Source organism: Anser cygnoides, chromosome 20 (genome assembly GCF_040182565.1).
Source record: "Anser cygnoides isolate HZ-2024a breed goose chromosome 20, Taihu_goose_T2T_genome, whole genome shotgun sequence".
Taxonomy (NCBI): Eukaryota; Metazoa; Chordata; class Aves; order Anseriformes; family Anatidae; genus Anser; species Anser cygnoides.
The window spans coordinates 11,829,832-11,849,273 of record NC_089892.1 but is presented as its reverse complement, the minus strand read 5'-3'; the positions used below and the strand labels follow the sequence as shown (position 1 = coordinate 11,849,273).

General features: G+C 59.3%; 2 protein-coding genes across 5 annotated transcripts; one reads left to right on the top strand and one right to left on the bottom strand.

Annotated features, from left to right (window-relative positions):
• Positions 1 to 2,250: 2,250 nt before the first annotated feature.
• C8G (complement C8 gamma chain) lies at positions 2,251 to 5,907 on the bottom strand. Of its 3 annotated transcripts, none has more exons than XM_048053737.2 (7): positions 5,657 to 5,906; positions 5,185 to 5,324; positions 4,504 to 4,574; positions 4,097 to 4,204; positions 3,311 to 3,412; positions 2,993 to 3,031; positions 2,251 to 2,540 (listed from the first exon to the last, which is right to left on the bottom strand). In XM_048053737.2, the coding sequence occupies exons 1-7, from the start codon at positions 5,786 to 5,788 to the stop codon at positions 2,527 to 2,529; spliced, it is 606 nt and encodes a 201-aa protein (XP_047909694.2). In that variant the 5' UTR covers positions 5,789 to 5,906; the 3' UTR covers positions 2,251 to 2,526. The 3 variants fall into 3 exon arrangements, with proteins under 3 accessions (XP_047909694.2, XP_066836871.1, XP_047909699.2); XM_066980770.1 differs by lacking the exon at positions 5,657 to 5,906 and adding an exon at positions 5,418 to 5,439; XM_048053742.2 differs by lacking the exon at positions 2,993 to 3,031 and having other exon boundaries at positions 5,657 to 5,907.
• A 539-nt stretch (positions 5,908 to 6,446) lies between these two features.
• Positions 6,447 to 19,312, top strand: FBXW5 (F-box and WD repeat domain containing 5). Of its 2 annotated transcripts, none has more exons than XM_066981013.1 (8): positions 6,447 to 6,722; positions 8,832 to 8,989; positions 9,564 to 9,738; positions 10,654 to 10,802; positions 12,175 to 12,661; positions 15,265 to 15,412; positions 16,384 to 16,596; positions 17,257 to 19,312. In XM_066981013.1, exons 1-8 carry the CDS (start codon positions 6,530 to 6,532, stop codon positions 17,501 to 17,503), a joined length of 1,770 nt encoding a protein of 589 aa, XP_066837114.1. In that variant the 5' UTR covers positions 6,447 to 6,529; the 3' UTR covers positions 17,504 to 19,312. The 2 variants fall into 2 exon arrangements, with proteins under 2 accessions (XP_066837114.1, XP_013038279.1); XM_013182825.3 differs by lacking the exon at positions 6,447 to 6,722 and adding an exon at positions 7,166 to 7,499.
• Positions 19,313 to 19,442: the final 130 nt, after the last annotated feature.

The window sequence follows — 19,442 nt, the reverse complement described above, 5'->3', positions numbered from 1 at the left end:
CTGATCGGACCTGTGGGACTCATAGGCACCTTTGGGTGCTCCCATGGGACACCCCCCCAAAATCCCAAATCCATCCCTGCATTGCCTGAAACTGCACCTCGGTTGCCACGTGCCGGGGTGAGCCCCACCAGGATGCAGCTGTGGAGCACCCTGAGGGTGTGCAGAGGGGTGCTGGGGGACACTGCGGCCAGCGGGGAGCCAGACCCCAGTGGCCAGCTCCCCAGACAACAGCACACAGCCAGAAGGACCTCCCCCACGCCACCCAGCAGCCAAGAGGAGCTGCGCTGGGGACACCCCGAGCACCCCCAGCCCTCGTGCTGCGGGTCGTCACTGGGTGTCAGCAGTGGTTCCCACGGGGCTGGGACAGGGCTGGCTGCACAGGACACAGCACCAGCCTGGCCGTGCTGCCCCAGGGCCATGGCTCTGGCAGGCGCTTGTGCTGCCAGCCTGCAGCTCTCCCTGCAGCACGGCCCTGCCAAGGATCTTTACGTAAGGAGCGTGTTTTCACAACAGCTGTTTTTTCCCTCCCGGCAGCCCACCCTGCCTGACCGCCTGAGCACATTCCCTTCCCCGCATCCAGCTGCGAGCCCGGCCTGCCCTGCACAACACGTGCTGGGAGCCGAGCTGGCCCCAGCTCTGTGGATTTAATAAACCAAAACAAAAGCGGATCTGGGTAGGACTGAACATCATGAGAGCGGGACAGAGCCGCTGCATGCCAGTCTCAGGCTCAGCCTTGGTACGAGTCCATCCTCAGCTGGTGTGGGTGCATGCCATGGGCCCTCGGGGTGCTGGGTGCTGGAAAGAGCTCTATCCATTGGGAAACGGAGGCATGGGGCACTCACGTGGGTCCCCACTGTTCTGTGCTGTGCATGGACACGGAGCTGCCCTGATTCCCTGCCAGGGTGGCATGAGGGGACCCAAGGGCCCCCCTCACTCAGCTCTTTTGGGGTGGCAAAGCTGGGTGCTGGCCCACGGCAAGCCCAGGAGCGCAGGGGCACTGACAGCAACACGAGACAGGCACAGCTGTGGTGCCTGGGCATCTGCACCCTACAAACAAGTTCACCCCAGACACATGGGCTGGGCAGGAACTCCACTGCCGTGCCGCGTCTCCACCACGACACAGGCACTTCTGGGGAGCAGCCCTGCGGCTGGGTACAGCGCGCTGTACCAGAGGGGCTGGGGACATCCAGACCGCGCGGCGCAGCAGGCTCGGAGGCAGCCTGGGGGGTCTGTAAGCGCAGCTGGACGCGGCCGCCCTACACGTGGGCAGCGGGGACAGTGGCTGGCTTCGGGCGAGTCACGTGGCGGTTCCTTACATAAGTCCCTGATAAACAACATGTGTTACCAGTTCCCACTAAGATTGCAAAATGCCGGTGCTGAGGGCGGGGTGCTGCTCCCACCCCAGGGGCTGCGGATCAGCCTGCCGGGGGCGGGGGGGGGGGGGGGGGCTATAGGGAAGGGGCTTTCCAGCTTCCTGCATCAGCAGAAATGGCCAGGGGCTGCTCTGGGGGCTGTACCCCTTGCCCTCCAACCTCCCTGCCTGCACCACGGGGGTTGGCACCGCTCACCCAAAACAGCCCCGGCTAGGCTGCACGTCAGGCTGGGGGGGCGGTCCTGCACCCCCAGGGTTAACCCTGCGGCCCTGGGCCAAGCCCCTGCAGAGAACAGCGTGCTGAAGGGATGCCCCCAGCCTGGCCGTACAGTTCAGCCAGGCAATGCTATGGGTCTGGCTCAAATGGCAGCAGCCCCTTGGGGACCGTGGTCCCCAGTGCAGGGGCAGGGGTATGGTTTCTTTTACCGCCCCGGTGACTCTGGGAATGGGAAGCAGGACTGCTGCAGGGCTGTGGTTTCCTTCCCTGAGGTCCCCGAGGAGAAGAGCTGATCGAGCACAGGTCCCCAGTGCCCCCCAAGTCCTCCCAGCCTACAGCACCACGTGCGTTCCCCAGGCCATGCTGCCATGGGCTACTGGGCAATCTGGGCTTTTTCTCACTCGGCCAGGCTACACTACAGCACTGCAGAGTAAATCAGGAAATGTCACTGTTCCTGCCTTACTGTTGCATGGTTCAGGTGAGGTTCAGGGAAAGGACAAAGGGCTGTGGGGTCCTTGGGGACAGGAGGGGGCTACACGGCTCCCAGTACCACACTGACTCCCCCCAGGCCACTAGCAGTGAGCCAGGGCGCAGCTGCGGCACCAGCAGGCTCAGCCCAGGGTGGAGGCAGTGCTGGGGCAGTTGAGAGGTGACTTGCCTGTACACAGACCCTTTTCTTGTGTTTATTGGAGTCTTGCTGGCTGCTGCAGGGCACTGGGGTGAAGGATGCAAAGCCATGGGGGGACGCAACAAGGTCAGGCAGGGGGGCTGCCAGTGCAGCTGGAGGAGCTGGGGAGCCCCAAGGGCTGCTGTACAGCAGCGAGGTCTGGCCAGGCCCCAGCTCGTCCCTGCCCGTCCCTGCCCGTCCCTGTGTCTGTAGGCAGCTGGATGAGGTGAGGGATCAATTCTGGGCATGTCCTGGCAACTCTGCCTCCATCTAGAGCTTCATTTCTGGAAGAGAAAGAGAAGTGCTGAGGGGCTGGGGGAGATGTCAGAGACCAGTGCCAGGGCTGGAGACTCACCTCAGCCCACCCAAGCACCAACAACAAATGACGGAGCTGTCCCCAGGGACACGAGCACTCACCACAGATTGTCCCCATAACAGAGCACCCCATCCCAGACCCTCACCCCACAAAATGCCAGCACAGACCCCACTAGGCTCAGCCTGACCCACACAGGGGCCAAAATGGGCTTTGCTTCTCCAGGGTGCAGCCGATGGCCATCCTGGGTGATGTTCTGCCACCTCCTTGCCCCACACCAGGGCGAGGAAGGACTCCCCATCCCATGCCGGACCAGCACTGCTAGGGCAGGACCACAGGGCTGTGGCAGCATGAGGCTGTGCAGCCTGCGCCAAGGCTGGTGCGTGCCAGCGGCCAATGCATTGCCTGGGATCCGCAGCTCACCGTTGAGAATGTGGAACTCGTCTGCGGAGTCACAAAACCCTGCAAGAGAGAGAGCTCGAGGCCGTCACCCTGCCCAGTCACAACAGCCACGCACCCCAGGGACACCACAGGCTACAGTCCTGTCCTTGCATCCTTGTCCCCTGGGGAGAGCACGGTGTGGGCTGTATGTGACACGGGGACACCAGCTGCTCAGACACACGTGGATATGCCTTCCCTTCCCATGCCGGTGGTGCCGGACCCCAAACCCCAGTGCTGGACCCCCCAGGTGAAGCCATCCTCGCAGGTGCCCCTGCTCCTGGGTGACCACGTGGCACCCACCGTACGTGGGGAAGTAGTAGGTCACGTCTTCACTCAGGCCCACAGCCCTGGCGCGCTGCTCGAACTTGTCCGCAATGGCATCGCTGACCTTGCTGCTCCGTCCTGCGTGGGCAGGGAAACACCACCGTCAGCCTCACAGCCCTGCCTGTCCCTGCCCCTGCTCCCTGGGCCTCCCACAGCCGGGCTCGGGGCCAAAGGGATTTTCAGCTCAGAAAAGACGGCTACAAAACCCTGCCGCTATGAGAGCTGTTTCTGCTGGCATGCTGGGGAAAATCTGCGGTTTCCCGGGGTGAAATAGCCGTTTGCCCGCCTGCGGAGCTGGTGCAGGCAGGCAGGGGGCCACAGGCAGCGAGTGGGCAGGCTGGCACCCCTGCATAGCCAAGCAAATGGATTCATTCGCCTTGTGGGATCTGCCCCGGCCAGAACAGGGGTTGCTCCAGGGAGATTCCCCTTGCTCTCCCCCATGCAGCATTTGGGGACAAAACTCTCCCCATGGGAACATGATCCCAGCCCTGCATCTGGGTCCTTGGCAGCTCTGCAGGGCATCCCCTGCACACAGCATGGTGTCCCACCCCCTGTGCCACCCAGCCCAGCTCCCCCAAGTCCCCTGGCAGTCCCAATGGCTTGTGTGTGCCGGGTGTCATTCCCCCCCCCCCCCCCCAGCACAGCACGGGGCTCTGGAGAGGGAGCAGCCCCTCATCCCAAGCCCCCAGCAGCGTGACTGATGTGGGGCAGCGCTGCCCTGCACGAGGCACAGGCATCCCCGAGCCCCAGACGCCGACTCACCATAGAGCTTGACGGAGATGCTCCGGCCCTTCTGGTAATAGAGGATGGCGTAGCTGCTGTGGTCTGTCTCTGCCACCACCACGTCCACCTTGCTGCCGTAGCCACGGCCTGGGGAGGTTCTGGTTAGCCCGGGCACCGTCCAAAGCCCTCATGTCACCGCCAGAGGGCACAAAGGGTGTAAATCAGGGCTAGAGCAGGTACATCCCCGCTGGGCTTTTGTTCCCCACCAGCCCGCAGCACTGCCTGTGACAGCATGTGGCACTGGGACGCTTTCAGACCGCAGAGCTGGCATACTGGGAGCACACCACGGGAGAGGACACCGGTGCCAAAGCCCTGCCAGGAGCAGGAGGGGGCCCAGCTCCGTGGCCTCCACGGCCCCCGCGCCACCCCAGCCCAGTCCCCCTCACCCTTCAGGAAGAAGCGTCCACGCGGCCCAGCAGGGAGGTAGCGCTGCCTGATCTCCCAGCACATCCCATCCCTGTACGGGGAGGGAAGGATGTTGGTGCAGGATGGAGAGGTCCCTGCCCCCAGCCCCACGCCCCTGCCCTTCCTGCTTTCCACGGCGCACACTGGACATGCTTCCTCCACTGAGGAGGGGATGTGAAGGGACGTCCGATAACCCACCAAGCCCCTCCCTGCAGCTCTGAGCCTGGCTCAGCCCATCAAACCCCTGACACCCTGCTCAGCTGGGTCACCCCGTGGCCAGGGAAGCGCCCACGGACATGGACTCACCGTCAGTTGTGGCGGCCCTCGAGAGCCAGTCCCTGACCAGGCGGCTGTAGAGGCACCGCGTGCCTGCTTGGTGCCTCGGTTTCCCCAGGCTGGCTGCCTCCCACCCTGCCCAGCCTGGCCACCCCAAGCCAACCTCGGGCCGGCGGCCACGCCGCTTGCAGGCTGCCAGTCCCGCCACAACCAGGACTTCCAGCACAAAACATCCCAGAGGAGATCCGCCCCCCTGCACTGTTCCAGGTCAGTTCTCTCCCGGCGTGGAGCCCGTGGCCAGGCACTGGCCCTGCCCCAGCCTGCCTGCAGCTTCCCTGTCCCCGTTCCTGTCCCGCCCGGTGGCCCCAGCTGCCAGCATCACTCACAGCTTCTTGAAGGTGCTGACCGTCAGGCTCTGCCCGTCCGGGACAGCCACTGTCACCGCCGTGGCCTCCAGCTGGTGGCTGTGCTCTGCCAGGTAGCCGCAGCGGGAGGCCACGCCAACCAGGAACCACCGCCCTGCCAGCTGCAAGGCACAGGGCTGGTGTCCTCTGCCCGGCCAGCACCACGGCGCGCCACCGCCCCGAGGTGCCACCGCCCCGCTGCCCCGAGCACCCACCAGCCCAAGCTCCCGTTGTCCGTGGCACCATCGCTTGGCACCTCTGCCTGCGGCTGCCCGCACCCCGGGGCGCAGAGGCGGCTGTGGGAGCCAGAGGTGCCGTGGGACGGCCCCTGCCCGGCACGGGGCTCCCCACTGAGGTCGCTGCCCCCACGCCTGCCCCGTGGGGCAGCTCTGCAGAAACCCCCAGCCCCGGGGCAGGCGGCGCTCGGGGCCGAGCCGGGCGCCCCCGGCCTCACCTGGGGGAGGCTGAGGTGCTCCGCGACCGCCACCTTCTCCAGGGGGCTCTGGGGAGGGGGCGGCCGCCGGCCGTGTCCCTGCGGCGCGGCGAGGAGCAGGCCGAGGAGCAGCAGGGCGCGCGGGGCGGCCATGGCGCGGGCAGCAGCCGCTCTGCCGGGAAGCGGCGGGGCCGGGAGGGCACGGGGTCAGCGGGCACCAGGAGCCCAGCCAGGCCGACTGCGGCCGGCGGGGCCTCCCCGGGGGCGGCGGCCGGGGGGGGGTCTGGGCACGGGGCGGGGCGGGGCGGGGCGGGGCGGGGGTCCCCTGGGGCACCGCGTGCCTCGACGGCCCCAGGCGGCCCCGGGGAGACCCGGGCCCGCGGGGGTGGGGCTTTGTGGAGAGGGGCGGGGCTTTTGTGGAGGGGGCGTGGCTTTTGCTGAGTGGGCGGAGCTTTGTGCGGGAAGGGGGGGCTTTGTGCTGAGGGGCGGGGCTTTGTGCTGAGGGGCGGGGCTTTGTGCTGAGTGGGCGGGGCGGGGCTTTGTGCTGAGGGGCGGGGCTTTGTGCTGAGGGGCGGGGCTTTGTGTGGGAGGGGCGGGGCTTTGTGGAGAGGGGCGTGGCTTTTGCTGAGTGGGCGGAGCTTGTGCGGGAGGGGGCGTGGCTTGCCCGGGGGCGGAGCCGCCGCGCGGCGCCGGGCTGGTTGCGCCTGCAGGCGGCGCGGCAGCGGGCGGCGGGCCACCAGCGAGAGGCGGCCAGAGCGGCCCGCGGGGCCGGGGCGGAAGCGGCGCGCGAGGGAGGCGGGGCCGCGGCGAGCCGGGTCCCGGTGCGGGTCCGGCGGGGGCCGCGGGGTGCCCGCTCCGCTCCGGGCCGGCGAGGCGCGGCGGCAGGATGACACGATGGACGCGGGCGGCGGCCCCCTGCTCCCCGACAGCGTCCTCTTCGAGATCTTCCTGTACCTGGACCACGCCGACGTGCTCTCGGTGGGGCTCGTGTGCCAGCAGTGGCGCGCCGTGGCCCGCGACGAGTTCCTGTGGAAGGAGCTCTTCTACCGCTACTACCGCGTCTCCCGCGAGGTGCCCCGGCACCCAGGTGCGCCGCGGGGCTGCGGGCGGGCCGGGCCGGGCCGGGCCGGGGAGGGGCCGGGGGGGCCGGGGGGAGCCGGGCCCGCGGCGATCGCCGCCGGCTCTTCCTGGTCGGGGCCTCGCGGCTCCGCGCCGGGCTCTGCCCCGTTCTCGTCCGCGCTCGGGAGGCCCGGAGGCGGGCGTGAGCCGCTCGCGGTGGTCGCACGGGGCGCGGCGCGGCCGGCGAGGCTCTGCCTCTGCAGCGGGGGGGCTGCCCGGCGGGCGGGTGCGGGTGCGGGCGCGGCGGCCGGCCCGCTCCGCTGGGGCAGGTCCGGCTCGATCGCGGGCTCGGCTGGCGGTAGGGAAGCGCCCCGTTAGCGGGCGGCGCTGGCTGCGCGCCTGGCGCGGCCCTGCCTGGGCACTGCCCTCGGCGGGGGGGGCGCGGGTCTGTTCTCCGCTGCCGCGCTCCTGCCGAGGAGCAGGTGCCGAACGCGGCAGCCCGGCTCTGCCCTAACAGCCGAGACGGGTCCCGGGGACGGGAGTCCTTGCCGTCGAGCTGGGCCCGTCTGGGAGTCAGAAACGCCCCTTCCCGGTGTGCTGCAGAGGCCCAGGAGGGGCCTGGCCCCCAGGCCGCGTATCGTGCTGCCAGCATGGGCCGTGGCAGGGAGAACCGGCTGCCTGCTCTCTGGCTACAGTTGCTGCAGAAGGGTGGAAGAAGCCAGGCGGATCGAGCAGCGAGGAACCCGTCTCTCTTCAGCAGGGAACACCGGTGCGAGAGAGCTCCGAGGAAGAATGGAGAAGTTGTGTATGTGACTCTGCAGGTTGCTTGATTTTGCTTGTGCAGTCCCTGGAGCTCCTCTGTATTGAAGGTGTTATCTTTAGGTTTTATCTGAGGCTCTTTGGCCAGCCTCATTCGCCGCGTGTCTCTTGAATTGAGTAAGCGGACAGCTGCCTTGTTAACTGGGAGTGAGCTAACTGGGAGTGGGCAGTCAGTGTAGCTCAGTAATGTGTTTGGGCACCTCCCAAGCTGTGGAAATCATCCTCTGGGGGATGATGGCAGGGTAGGTGGGCAGTCCCAGGAGCTGGGGAAATGCCTTGCAAGCCTGCCTGGCTTGAGCAGCTCTGTGGTGTGGTGAGCGGCATCCAGCGGCTCTCGTAAGCGTTGGGATTGTTTGGCCAGATGGGATCTGTCCTGACTGCATCTCTGCTGGGTGTGCTGGGGGCAAGAGCCTCAGAGGGGGACGAAGCGCCCTGCCATGTGAGCAGTGGTGGGACGTGCTGGCAGCAAGCTGCTCCCTGCCCCAGGAGCAGGTACCTCCTGGGGCTGCAGTGAGTTCCAGAAAAACTGTCCTGTGGAGTGTAACTAGGAAAGCTGGCCATTATCCATATAAATGTCTAACTCTTTGCTCCTTTGGGATTTGCTGCTGCAAGAACTCTGTAGACTGCCTTATTGGGCACTTCATTAAGGATCTTCCTCTTTATTTATCTCTTTACTAGCAGTCAGTGTGACTTCTCTGAGCGTATTCCAGGCTCCTCTACTGCAGGGCTCTTCTTCTGCCTTGACATTTTGTACCTAGCTCCAGTTCTTCTCTTTTGTTTCCCCAGTCTTTTGGCTCGTGGAGATGTTCTTTCCTGGTCTCATACGCCTTCTGAAACTTTCTTAATTCTGTGTCAGACAAGACACAGATAATCAGAGTGGAGCCCTGTGCCCTGAGGAACAACTTCCCTTTCATCACATGATAGATTTGTTTGCGCTGTGCTGGAGCACGTCTGCAGTTCTGCCTGCTGTTTTGTCATGAGCGAAGTTGTTGTTAGATAGCTAGTAGCTGTGCCCTGGATGTTTCTTGCAGTGACTGTAGTAGCTTAGAAAGCAGCGATATGGTGAGAAGTTGTGTGTTTGTTAGAAGAAAATATTTTTCATGTGGGGGAGAGTGGAGAAACTACTGAGAAAAATGTTAAGCTCTGCCAACACAACTGAAGCTGCAGGGACTGGAGCCACAGCAGAGCTACTGGTATTGCTGGTGGCGGTCAGAGCTGTGCTTTATTAAAGGCTGATTCTGCAGCTGCTGTGTTCAGCTCAGGTCTGTTGCTTCCCTGCCATTTGCATTCCTGTCAAGTGTTCCTGCTTCTCTTCCAGCTGCCGTCTCCTGGTATGACGAGTTCCAGAGGCTCTACGACACCATCCCTTGCATTGAAGTGCAGGCTCTGAAGGAGCACAATGACCAGGTTTTGCACCTCAGCTTCTCCCACTCTGGCTGTCTGTTTGCCTCGTGCTCCAAAGACTGTACTGTTAAGGTAAGGCGGTAGCATCCCCTGCACAAAACTTTGTTTTGATTTAGTAGGGCTCAGCTGTGAGAGTAGCATTTAGGAGGGCTGTGGGGAGGTGAGGTTTGACCAGGTGTCCCTGGACTTATGCCTTTTCCTGAAGGTGCTGAGTTGTTCTCAAAGCCACAGCAATAACGACTCTTGCAATTGTAGCCTGGAAGGTGCTGCCTGGCTCTGGCTGCTTTCTAGGTGCAAATTGGTCCCGCTTTGGGTCTAACAGAATGTGGAGGTAATGACCTACTGCAGTCTTGCATGAGTGGTCGTCTTGAGAGAAATCCCTCTCAACATGCTTAAACCCAGCTGTGGTGATAACTGTCACTGCCTGGCTGATGGAGAAGTTTGGAGAAGTCCTGCATTTAGCTGCTCTCCAAAGCTGCTGGTCATTTTCTGTCAAGGGAGTTGACAGGGAAATTGAGAATTGGAGGCGTTTACGTATGGTCTTCAATATTTTTTTTGTTGCCTGGTGAAAGCTGGCAGGATAGATGGAGTGGAACAGCCCTCAGGCTTCTTACAGCTTCCTGACTGTTCATTTATCTGTCTGTAGATCTGGAGCAATGAGCTGGACATCTCCCTGCAGCACAGCTCCAACATGAGGCCATACAATTGGAGCTACACACAGTTCTCCCAGTTCAACTCTGATGACTCCCTCCTTCTGGTATCAGGTGTCTTTGTGGGGCCTCACAACTCCTCGTCCGGAGAGATTGCCGTAATCAGCATGGGTAAATACTGCCTTTGCCTTCACTGGGGCTTCCTGGAATATGTAAAGTGGTGGGAGCTGGGGCTTCTTTCTTCCACTTGCTCTTTGTATGCTGCGGCCCTGACCTCTGCTTGTCCTGACTTCCACCATCTGTGCAAAGAGGTCTCGATCGCAATTCCTTAGGGTAAACCTTCCGGATAGCCGTAGGGATAACTCTACTCAGGTCACCATGTCATCACCTGAAAGTGCAGTGTGGTGTGTGTGTGTTCTCATTTAATTTCAGCTCTAAGTAAGAGTCTGGGCAAGGCAAGAGTTGTCCACGTTACCAGTTGTCCCGAAGCCACCATTTCTGACTCGAGCAGTGCTAGTCTTGCCCTGAGGTCTCACGTGGTTTGAGGCGCAGTCATTCTGTCCTGCTCTACCTTTTTCTGTTGCAGTTCTGTGAAACCCACTAAATCCAGCTGCATTGTCTCTTGCCATCTCTGTGCTACTCTCCCAAAACCAAGGACTGTTGCTAAAGGCACAGCTCTCTTGTCCAGAAAGGCCCTAAGTCATGGCGTGGAAGGATGAGAGTGTGCAAAGATCTGTATGTGTATGACTTTTCTTGTCCTTGGGGTGTCTGCTTTGGGCCATGCTTGGAGAAGGGCTATGTAGCTAGATTGCTCTATGGTCTGGCTCTATCTGGCTGTCCTTATGCTTTGTTTTCCCTGGTACATGCACTTGCCACAAATCGCCAAAGAAGAGAGAAATAATCTGCATCCGTAGCAGTGCCTGGAGGCTGGATGGTGTTTGGGCAGTGTCTGCTCAGCTTGCAGTGAAGGTGCTGCAACAGTGCTGTAGGCTGAACCTTGAATCCACTTCCCACACCTTCTGCCATGGTTTCTCCAGGACCCTTGTCAGGAGCCGTCACCTCATGCTTGTTTCCCCTCCCTTCCAGAGAACTTCACTCTGCTTTCCAGGGTGAGGAATAAACCCTATGATGTGTTTGGCTGTTGGCTGAATGAAACCAACTTGATATCTGGCAATCTGCATCGGATTGGGCGTATAACCTCCTGTTCTGTGCTCTGGCTGAACAACGCTTTCCAGGTAAGGTGCCTTTGTTCCAGCTCCCCAGGCAGTGCAGCTTCCTGCTGGCTCTTGTGGGAGGAAAAGCTGCTGAGTGGATGGGAGAGGGGAACAGTGGCTGAGTCCCCTTGTCTGCCCTGTTTATCTCCTTTGACTTGCCTTCTGAATATTGAGCTTGAGGCAATCCTGGCATGAAGTTTCTCCACGCTTGGTATTATGGTATCTGTTGCAATGTTCTTCCTCTATCTTCTGCTCCCATTAATTCCTGTTCCATTAATTGGGACGAAGACTTGAGTGGAGTGCCCTAGAGCATGTGTTGCTAAACAGGAGAACAGATGAACCGCCGCAAGGTTGCTGAGGTCCTCAAGGCTCCCATTATAAAGCTGAGCCCGGGGTGGCTGCAGCCTGGCATGTATCTGAGCAGTGACCATTCTCCCACTTGGCAGCTCATGGCATTGTACCCTGGAGGTGGCTGGGAGGCTGGGTTCAGTCCTGCCTGCTACTACTGAGGTTTGTGGGCCAGGTGCTGTCTGTTATGCTGTGATGAGACTCAGAGATCAGTGTGTGCTTGTTCATTTTCTGCTACTTGTGCTGCTCAGACATGTTGCTCCTCCATCTTACCTCTGTCCCAGTGTCACAGCTGCACGTCCTGGTGTCTTGTACTTTTTTTTTTTTTTCAACACAAACCTTTGATGCTGGTCCTAGGTGAAATTCCCTGTGGTAGCAGGGATCCTTTCAAAAAACACATCTCTGTGCTGCACTGACATTACAGCATTAACTCATCCATCTCCAAGAGGCAAGGGAGGACCTTGCCCAATTTGATAGAAATATTGAAGTGCGGTTGCAGACAGCAGAAGCAGTTAGGTGGGAAGAGACTTGCTTATTTCTGGGAGCTGATAATCCATCTGATGCTGCTGAGGGGCACATGCAAACTCCAGGAGCACTGAGGTGCTCTCCCTCTGCTTTGTGTAGGCTAGAGGGATGGCGCTTCCCACTGCACCTGTTTATCGCAGAGGCCTGTTCCTGAAATTCTTGTAATGCCACAAGCAGTGCCAGCTAATGATCTCAGGCAGGAAGGTGGGAGCAAGGCTGCCTGGCCTCTGAGTTCCCAGCTCAGCTGTCGTCTGCCAGCAAAAGCCTGGCCCTGGCTTTTTGTTTCAGCAAGCCCACCTCCAAGATGGGAAGGAATATAGCAGAGCTGGCCTGCCTCTTGGGCCAGCGCTCATGGCGATGCTTAGAGGTGCCCAGAGAGCAGTGCTGAGAGGTGTCAGTGCGTGACCGGTGTCTGCACCATGGGCTCAGGTTCAGGGCAGCATCTCTTAGTTTGAGCAGAGGCTGTACGAGCGATGTTGTGGTGAGGTGATTCCTGCTTACTTCTCTTATTTGCTCCCAGGGCGTAGAGTCTGAGAATGTGAATGTAGTGAAGAGACTGTTCAAAATCCAGAATCTGAATGCCAGCACTATCCGGACCGTGATGGTGGCTGACTGCAGCCGGTACGATTCCCCAGACCTGCTCCTGGACTATGAGGAGCAGCTGGCTGCCTCCTCTACCTCCACCTGCCCAGTCTTTGATCTTGGCAGTGACAGTGAAGAAGAGGAGGCCAAGCCCAAGCAGACTCCAGAGCCAGCCGTACAGGAATTGCCAGATGACGGGGGTGTGACAGCAGAGGACGGGCTACAGCAGTTCTTTGATGATATCATGGAGGGTCGCGTGAGGCCTGCCATGACTGAGACCGAGTTGGAGACCAAGGTGGCTGAGCTGTTCATACGCAACAGAACTAAACCACCTGAGGTGAACCTGCTCCCCACAGAGAGCAACAGCAAGACAAAATACTTGATCTTCACCACAGGATGCCTCACTTATTCTCCACATCAGATAGGTAAGGCTGTGGTCTGAGCTCCGGGGTGTGTCTGCCTTTGTAGGGGGGTGTGGGCTGCAGCTACAGTCCGAACCTGGATCTGGAAAAGACCTGTGTTAATTTGCCACTTGTTTGTGGTGGCTGAGTTGCAGTTCTGCTCAGGCTGCATTCTCAATACAGGGCCAGAAGCTTCTGAGATGCCTTCAGTAACTGGAGAGGGTTCTCCCCCACAAGCACTTGCCTTGTGGTTGTTTTGTTGCTACCAGGCTTGACGCTTGGTGACGCAAGAATGTCACGGTGAGGACTAAGCAGGAAATCAAGAATGATTTAACATCAGTCACACGTTGCACACCGGTGGGTGGATGCGAAGGGCAGTGGTTGCCCTGATTGTGGGAGGGCCTCAATCCTGGCCTCCCCGTGGAGGTTGGAGGGGGCGTTGGAACAAAGCTAGTCTGAACAGCTGGGAGATCATGGATGTGCGGTTCCCCCAGCTCGGAGACAGAGCCCTGCCTGCCCCTGTGTCCTGCCTGCCTCCTGCGCTGCCCAGGGAGTGCTGACCCTGTGCCACCTGGCCTTTCAGCGTTGGTGTGACCTGGGCGGCTGAAGCAGAACCAAAGGCTTGATGCAGGAGGGGTTTCACAGTGGATGATCAGCTGCTTGGGTGGGTGTTTCCATGCCAAGCTGGAGCCAGGCTGCCTGCTAGCTCGTGGTGGGGTACCAGGGACAGTAATTGCAGCAAAATCCAAGAAAGGGCACTGCTGGAGACCTTTTTCTGGGGTGGGACTTCCCTTGCCCATTCAGGGCACTCTTGCTGAGGCACTGGAACTGGGAGAGACTGAAGTTAGAGGAAATCGGTGCGGTGATGAGCAGAAGCAGATAGTCTGCCTGCTTTTCAAAAAGCTCCTAAAGCTAGTTTAGTGGAAAGGACCAGACAGATGAGTAGAAATGGAAGGAGGGAAGGAGAGCTGCTTCCACGCAAGAAGATTCTTCCGTAAAGCCAGGCAGTTTCAGTTCCTTTTGATGCTTGCGCAATTACGGCCTCTTTCCTGCTTCAGGCTCTTCTAACCTTCCTGTAACTTGGGCCTACACCAGCACAGCCCAGTAAGGCAGGGAAAGGCTGTTTCCAGAGCTGTAGACCACGTGGAGAAAAGTCACCCGGTCTTTGCCCACCTAAGGCAGGAATGCAGCCTGGACCGAGTGTAGCTGTGATGCTCTGTGCTCCTGTCCCTCGCTGGGGCTGCGGGCAGATGTGGTAGAGTTCAGCTCGGCCCTGCCCTGGCAGCACCGCGGCACGACGGGTGGTCAAACACCATGGCTCAGCCTCTGCGAGCAGGTTTGTGTGTCGCCGAACCAGCCTTTGTGCATCTGCTGTCTTCCCCCGAGGAGCTGGTACTTGAAAGAACTCGCTCTTACGCTGCCTCTCGCCAGTCTGCTGGGCTGGTGGTGCTGGTGGGAGCTGCGCTGTGGGTGCAGCCGGGCCCACCGCTGGGCATCGGCGCTATCTCACCTGATCTGCTGCACACGAGCACTTCTGCAGGAGGTCCCTTTGAGTTCCTGTCTCCCTTGTGCTGGTGGAAAGCTTGACTCGTGGGCAAATCTGCCTGTTCTGTTGGCTCGTGCGCGTGGAGATCACATAGCTGAGTTTGAAACTGGGAGCTTAGTGACGCCCAAGTGAGGAAGAAGGTGCTGGTGAGCGGTGACAGTTGGGTGGGAAAGGTGAAGGTCCTGGGCTGCCCAGGTTCAGCTGTGTGATGTGAAGGGCCCCAGAGGCACAGTGTGGTGTAACCCCTGCCTTGTTCCCCTGTGGGAGAAGGCCACAATCAAGGGTGGTTAGTGGTGAGTCCCTCGGAGGGGCGGTGGGACTGTCTTCCAATTTCTTTTGGGCACCCAGGGAGGGCTGAGCCCACGTGTGCCCAAGAGCTGCTGGGGTTTGTGGGAGGCCTCCAGGAAGCCATTGCATATGGTTTGTGTTTGGGACCTCTGTCTGGAGCTGGAAGGGAGAGGGCTTGACCCATGGCATGCATCTCCCTTTGTCAGGAAGCTCAAAAACTGAGTCTAGTTCTGGCTTAAACCCTTGTTCTTGGAGCTTTCCAGGCTGACCCCCGGCTGTGCTTGACAGCGACAGGAGGAAACCCTGTGCAGCCAGCGCATCTCATGGGCCTTCTCCAGAGTGGGTACTGGAGGAGGTGGGCACAGCCCAATGATTTACTGATATACAAGGGGGTGGGTAAGGAGAACCTTGCTGCAACCAGAGCGCCTCCCAGGCCCGTGCAGCTTCTGAGGATTGCCGTGGCCTGGCGGGAGGCTCGGGGCCAGGCGCGGCTGCACCCGCTGGGTTGGCAGCTGGGCACTGGGCAGCTTGCTGCTGGGGCTGAATGTGCCAGCATGTCATTTGTATGCGCTGTTCTGGCCAAAAGCACTGCTAGCGAGAGCCTGTGAGCAGCTGGCATGGACAGGAGCCCTCTGCCAGTCCCTCCCTCGGTCCTTGGCCGTAAATGAGCCGGTTCTCCTTTCTTAGCAGCACAGAGGGAAGCCCCTTCTTGAAGCCTGGGGACTTCCATCAGCCCTGCTTATCTGTTGGCAGCACCCTGCAGAATGCCCTGATTCTCCTTTTTGTCCTCAAGGGATTAAAAGAATCTTGCCCCATCAGATGACGACTGCTGGGCCAGTGCTTGGGGAGGAGAGGCGCTCGGATGAGTTCTTTGACTCGCTGGATCACGTCATTGACATCCATGGGCACATCATTGGCATGGGCCTCTCCCCTGACCACAGGTGAGCATGAGGAGATGGGAGGCAAGCAGAGTGGGTGCTGCCTGCTGGTGTCATGCACTGGAGGGTTTGGGTGACAGCTGTTTGGAGGCTTTGGGGTGAATGGGAGAAAAATTAGAGGAGACTTGTCTGCATCAGGTTGGGGTGAGGTACTCTGCGTTAGGCCAGGTGGCTGCCCATGTACTGGCTGTGCAAAACGGTTAAAAAAAAAAGTCTCAGCAGCTGGGCCACCTCACTCAAATGCCTGCAGGCCGGGATTGTCCCCAGGGACCTATTTGTGTACGTGCACATAGCTGACAGGACGGTGGTTACTTGTCTTCCCCTGAGTGCTGGCAGTGAATGAACTTCACCTTCTGGAAGATACGGTATGTGCTCTGAAAGAGCACGTGGCCCTGCTGTATTTATCCCAGACCTGGGAGCAGTTTCAGACCTTTGATGCTGGAGTGCTGCTGGCCTGGTGGCTGGAGCAGGGAGCCTGCACGGGCTACCTGCTACGAGGACCTATGCTTAGGTGCTAGTGCTGATGGTGCGTGTACATCTGAGCATCTCCCCAGATCTCCGCAGGAAATCTTCCTTCCCTCTGCGCTGCTGAGCCCAGTTTAGGATCGGGTCAGGCAAGGAGCCTTGCGAGAGCAGAGGAGCTGCCCCCAGCTTGCTCCCAAGACAGAGGGCTAGGCTGTCATCTTTGGAGTTGGTTTTGAGATGAAAGAGGCTCAACCTAGTCTCTAGGGCCCATCAACCCAGTTGTAGTGGCCCATTCCTTTCCAAGTGAGGTAGGAAATGGTTCATCACCGTGCTGCTGTGTTTCAGCCTGAATTTCAGAGAGCAGAACTGTGGGCTTGCTAAGGACCAGGGCAACCGCTCACCCCCCTCCCTGCCTGCCTGTGCTGGGGAAAGGCTTTTACAGCTGGGGCTTCAGGAGCTTTGGAGCGTGCGGTGAGGCTCAGGATAACGCTTCTGCTCCCCTCCCCAAGATACCTGTATGTGAACAGCCGTGCCTGGCCTCGGGACTGCGTCATCTCTGACCCGATGCAGCCACCCCCCATCGCTGAGGAGATCGATCTTCATGTGTTTGACCTGAAGACAATGAAGGAAGTGAAAAGAGCCCTCCGTGCACATCGGGCCTACACCCCCAATGAGGAGTGCTTCTTCATCTTCCTGGATGTCAGCAGAGACTTTGTGGCAAGGTGTGTGGTGATGGGGCTGGGCAGGATCACACAAGGAGGGCCTTGTGTGTTGCACTGCAGGCTGGCCGGTGCAAGCAGGGCTGACAACAACTGTGAGCAGAGCAGGAAACGGGAGGCTTGTAAAAAGCAGAGTGACGGAATCAAAGGGCGCTAATAAAGGTTGTCTGCTCTGGTCCTGTTGTGAAATCAGCGAGGAAAGAGGAAATTTTGGGCTGTGGCATGTTTGGCAGTGGGTGGTGATCTGCCCTCTTAGGAGCTGCAGGCAGCAGGTGCTGTAGGGTGAGTTGCAGGGGTGGTCCTCGCTGCAGCCCGGAACACGGTGGGTTCACTGCAGGTGCCGTGGTGTGAGCCTGGCCGTGGGTTCAGGCACAAAGCCTGACTGCTCACGTGCCTGTACTGCTTTGAAGGGCTTTTCTTGCTGCTGCTGTGAGGCCTCATTTCACTTCTGGGAATCCACCTCTGCCTATGGGAGAGCCTGGGTCGCAGAGGGGATTTGCTTGCCCAGGCTGAGTGCTGGTAGGTGGTGGGACTGCAGCTGGAGGCTGGGGCCTTTGGCTGGGTCAAAGCAGCTGCGGCCTCTGTGCAGAAGGAAGGGCCTGGGGGAAGCAGGTTATCGCGGCTGCCTGGGTGACGTCCTTACTGGTGTCTTGTCTGATGCAGTGGAGCAGAAGATCGCCATGGCTACATCTGGGACCGGCACTACAACATCTGCCTGGCCAAACTGCAGCACGACAATGTGGTCAACTCAGTGGCCTTCAGCCCAGTGGAGCAGGAGCTGCTCCTGACAGCCAGTGATGACACAACCATCAAGGTGTGGCGCTCCCCTCGCACGGTGCGAATCCAGCAGGCCAGGAAGCCCAGGCCCAGGAAACTGCTCTTCTCCTGGCTCATGAACCAGAAAAGCTGAATCCAGGTTCACCTGCTCCTGCAGCTTCCTCACTGCAGCCACCTCTGGAGCTTGCAGAGCTTTGAGCCCTGCACAACAGAGACGAGCTCTGGGCACACCAATCCCATCAGCTGAGTCAGGAGGGACCCCAGTAGTGGGAACTGCTTCCTCCTCAGAGCATCTGATTCAAAGACAGAACGTAAGAGCTGAGGACCTCTTCCTGGGCATGGTGGGCAGCAGCCCGAGCTGGTCACTGCAGGGTAGCCTCCCCACAGCTTATCACAAACGCTGCTACTTGGTCACAGCTCTCTCTGGGTGAGCTTTGGCATCTGAGAACAGACTGAGGCATGTCTCGGGGATTTCTGCTGTGTGGGCCTGGGACGTGGCTGACCTCAGTGAGAGCTACTGGCTGCAGAGCACTTGGCAAAAACAGCGGTACAGTGCTGTGCTGCCTTACTGCAGGACTCTTTTAATATACTAGTTTTATTAATGTTTGTTTGTCCCAAACCTCCGTGGGTAACTCGTCTGGCTGCTGGGTGTGCCGAGTGCCTCCCCCCACACAGTGTTAGGGCCATGGAGGGCAGCAAGGGCCGAAAAGGTGATGGCAGCAGGGGAGGCAGCGCTGGCGCAGGGCTGGAGGGGCCTGGCTGATGCCTGTGGCGTTTGGTGCTGCCCTGCCAGTGCATTTGGTTAGCAACCAACTGGTGGTACCACCCGTTTCCAAATCTGAGAGTGGGGGGAGCTGGTGGTAACACGGTGCTGGCTTTGCCCCCGTCTTCCTCTGCTCCATAGCAGTTAAATAAGCTATGGCGTTGGTAACGCGTTCATTCCAGAGGATCTGCTGACCCTTCCCAAGGGGGCAGCTGTGAGGATGGCTGATGTCACTTGGCTGTCTCATGGTCACTTCCCTCCTATGCTACTCAAACTGGCACTTTAGGTTCTCTTGGTATGTTCTCTGCGAATAGGTGTAGGCACCCACAGGTGAACGGGTGGAGGCACAGCCCTCTTGCCCGAAGTGACATTTGAATAAGCTTCCTTCCACCTGGGTTGACTCCCCTTGGGTTCAGCGATCAGCTCCCCACGAAGACTCTTTTGAGGGCAGGAGCTGGCTTACTTTAAGCTATTTTGAACTCAGTGTTGTTTACTCTGTATTTGTCCCCGAAGCTTTTCTCTCTCTAGCAGGTAGCCAAATGTTAGAGTCTAAAATTAAGCTCCTAATCTTGTCTTGGCCTAGACAGCAGGGGCCCACAGCTCCCAGGGCCAGCAGTGACCCCAGGAGCTGCAATTACTCCTGGGAGCTGGGTTCCTGGCAGAGTCTGGGAGGGAGCCAAACGGTCAGCATGGGCTGGAGGAGCAGCTTCGGGTCTCTCCTGAGCATGGGAGTGCCTGGGCAGTTGTCTGTGCCACTCACAGCCTTGAGTTGCAAACGTACTTCATGGAGGCAGCAGATACTGTCTTGATATGCACTGATGGCTTTAACAGCTCCGAAAGCCCTTGGCAAGAGGGTCTGTGCCCTTCTTGCTCTGCCCCAGCAAGTGCCCATGGCTTTATCCAAAACCCCCGTACTCAGGTTTTCTGTCTTCGTAGGACTTCTAGAAACAAGGGAGTCCTTTGTGTGCGTGTCTGTGGGTGTGCACACAGGATCTGAATCCAGCTCTGTCCAATTACACATCGAAGGAGCAGAGTCTCTACCTTCCTCCTTTCCTCCCCCAAGACAGTGAAATGTTTTTCCCCTTGGCTCAGTGTAGTAGTGAGCAAGGCACTGAGGGTTTATGTTTGTACCAAGTTTTGCTCTTCACTATGGCATTGAATAAATATTCTGCTAAAGCATCTCTGCAATGTGAGTTTGTTTTTCCTAGTACAGCTTTTTTTTTCTACTGAAGCCAGAAGCACAATACTGCTCTGTCTGCTGCAGCCCCTGCAAAAGTAGCTGTTGTTCCAGGACAGGACAGGAGCTGGA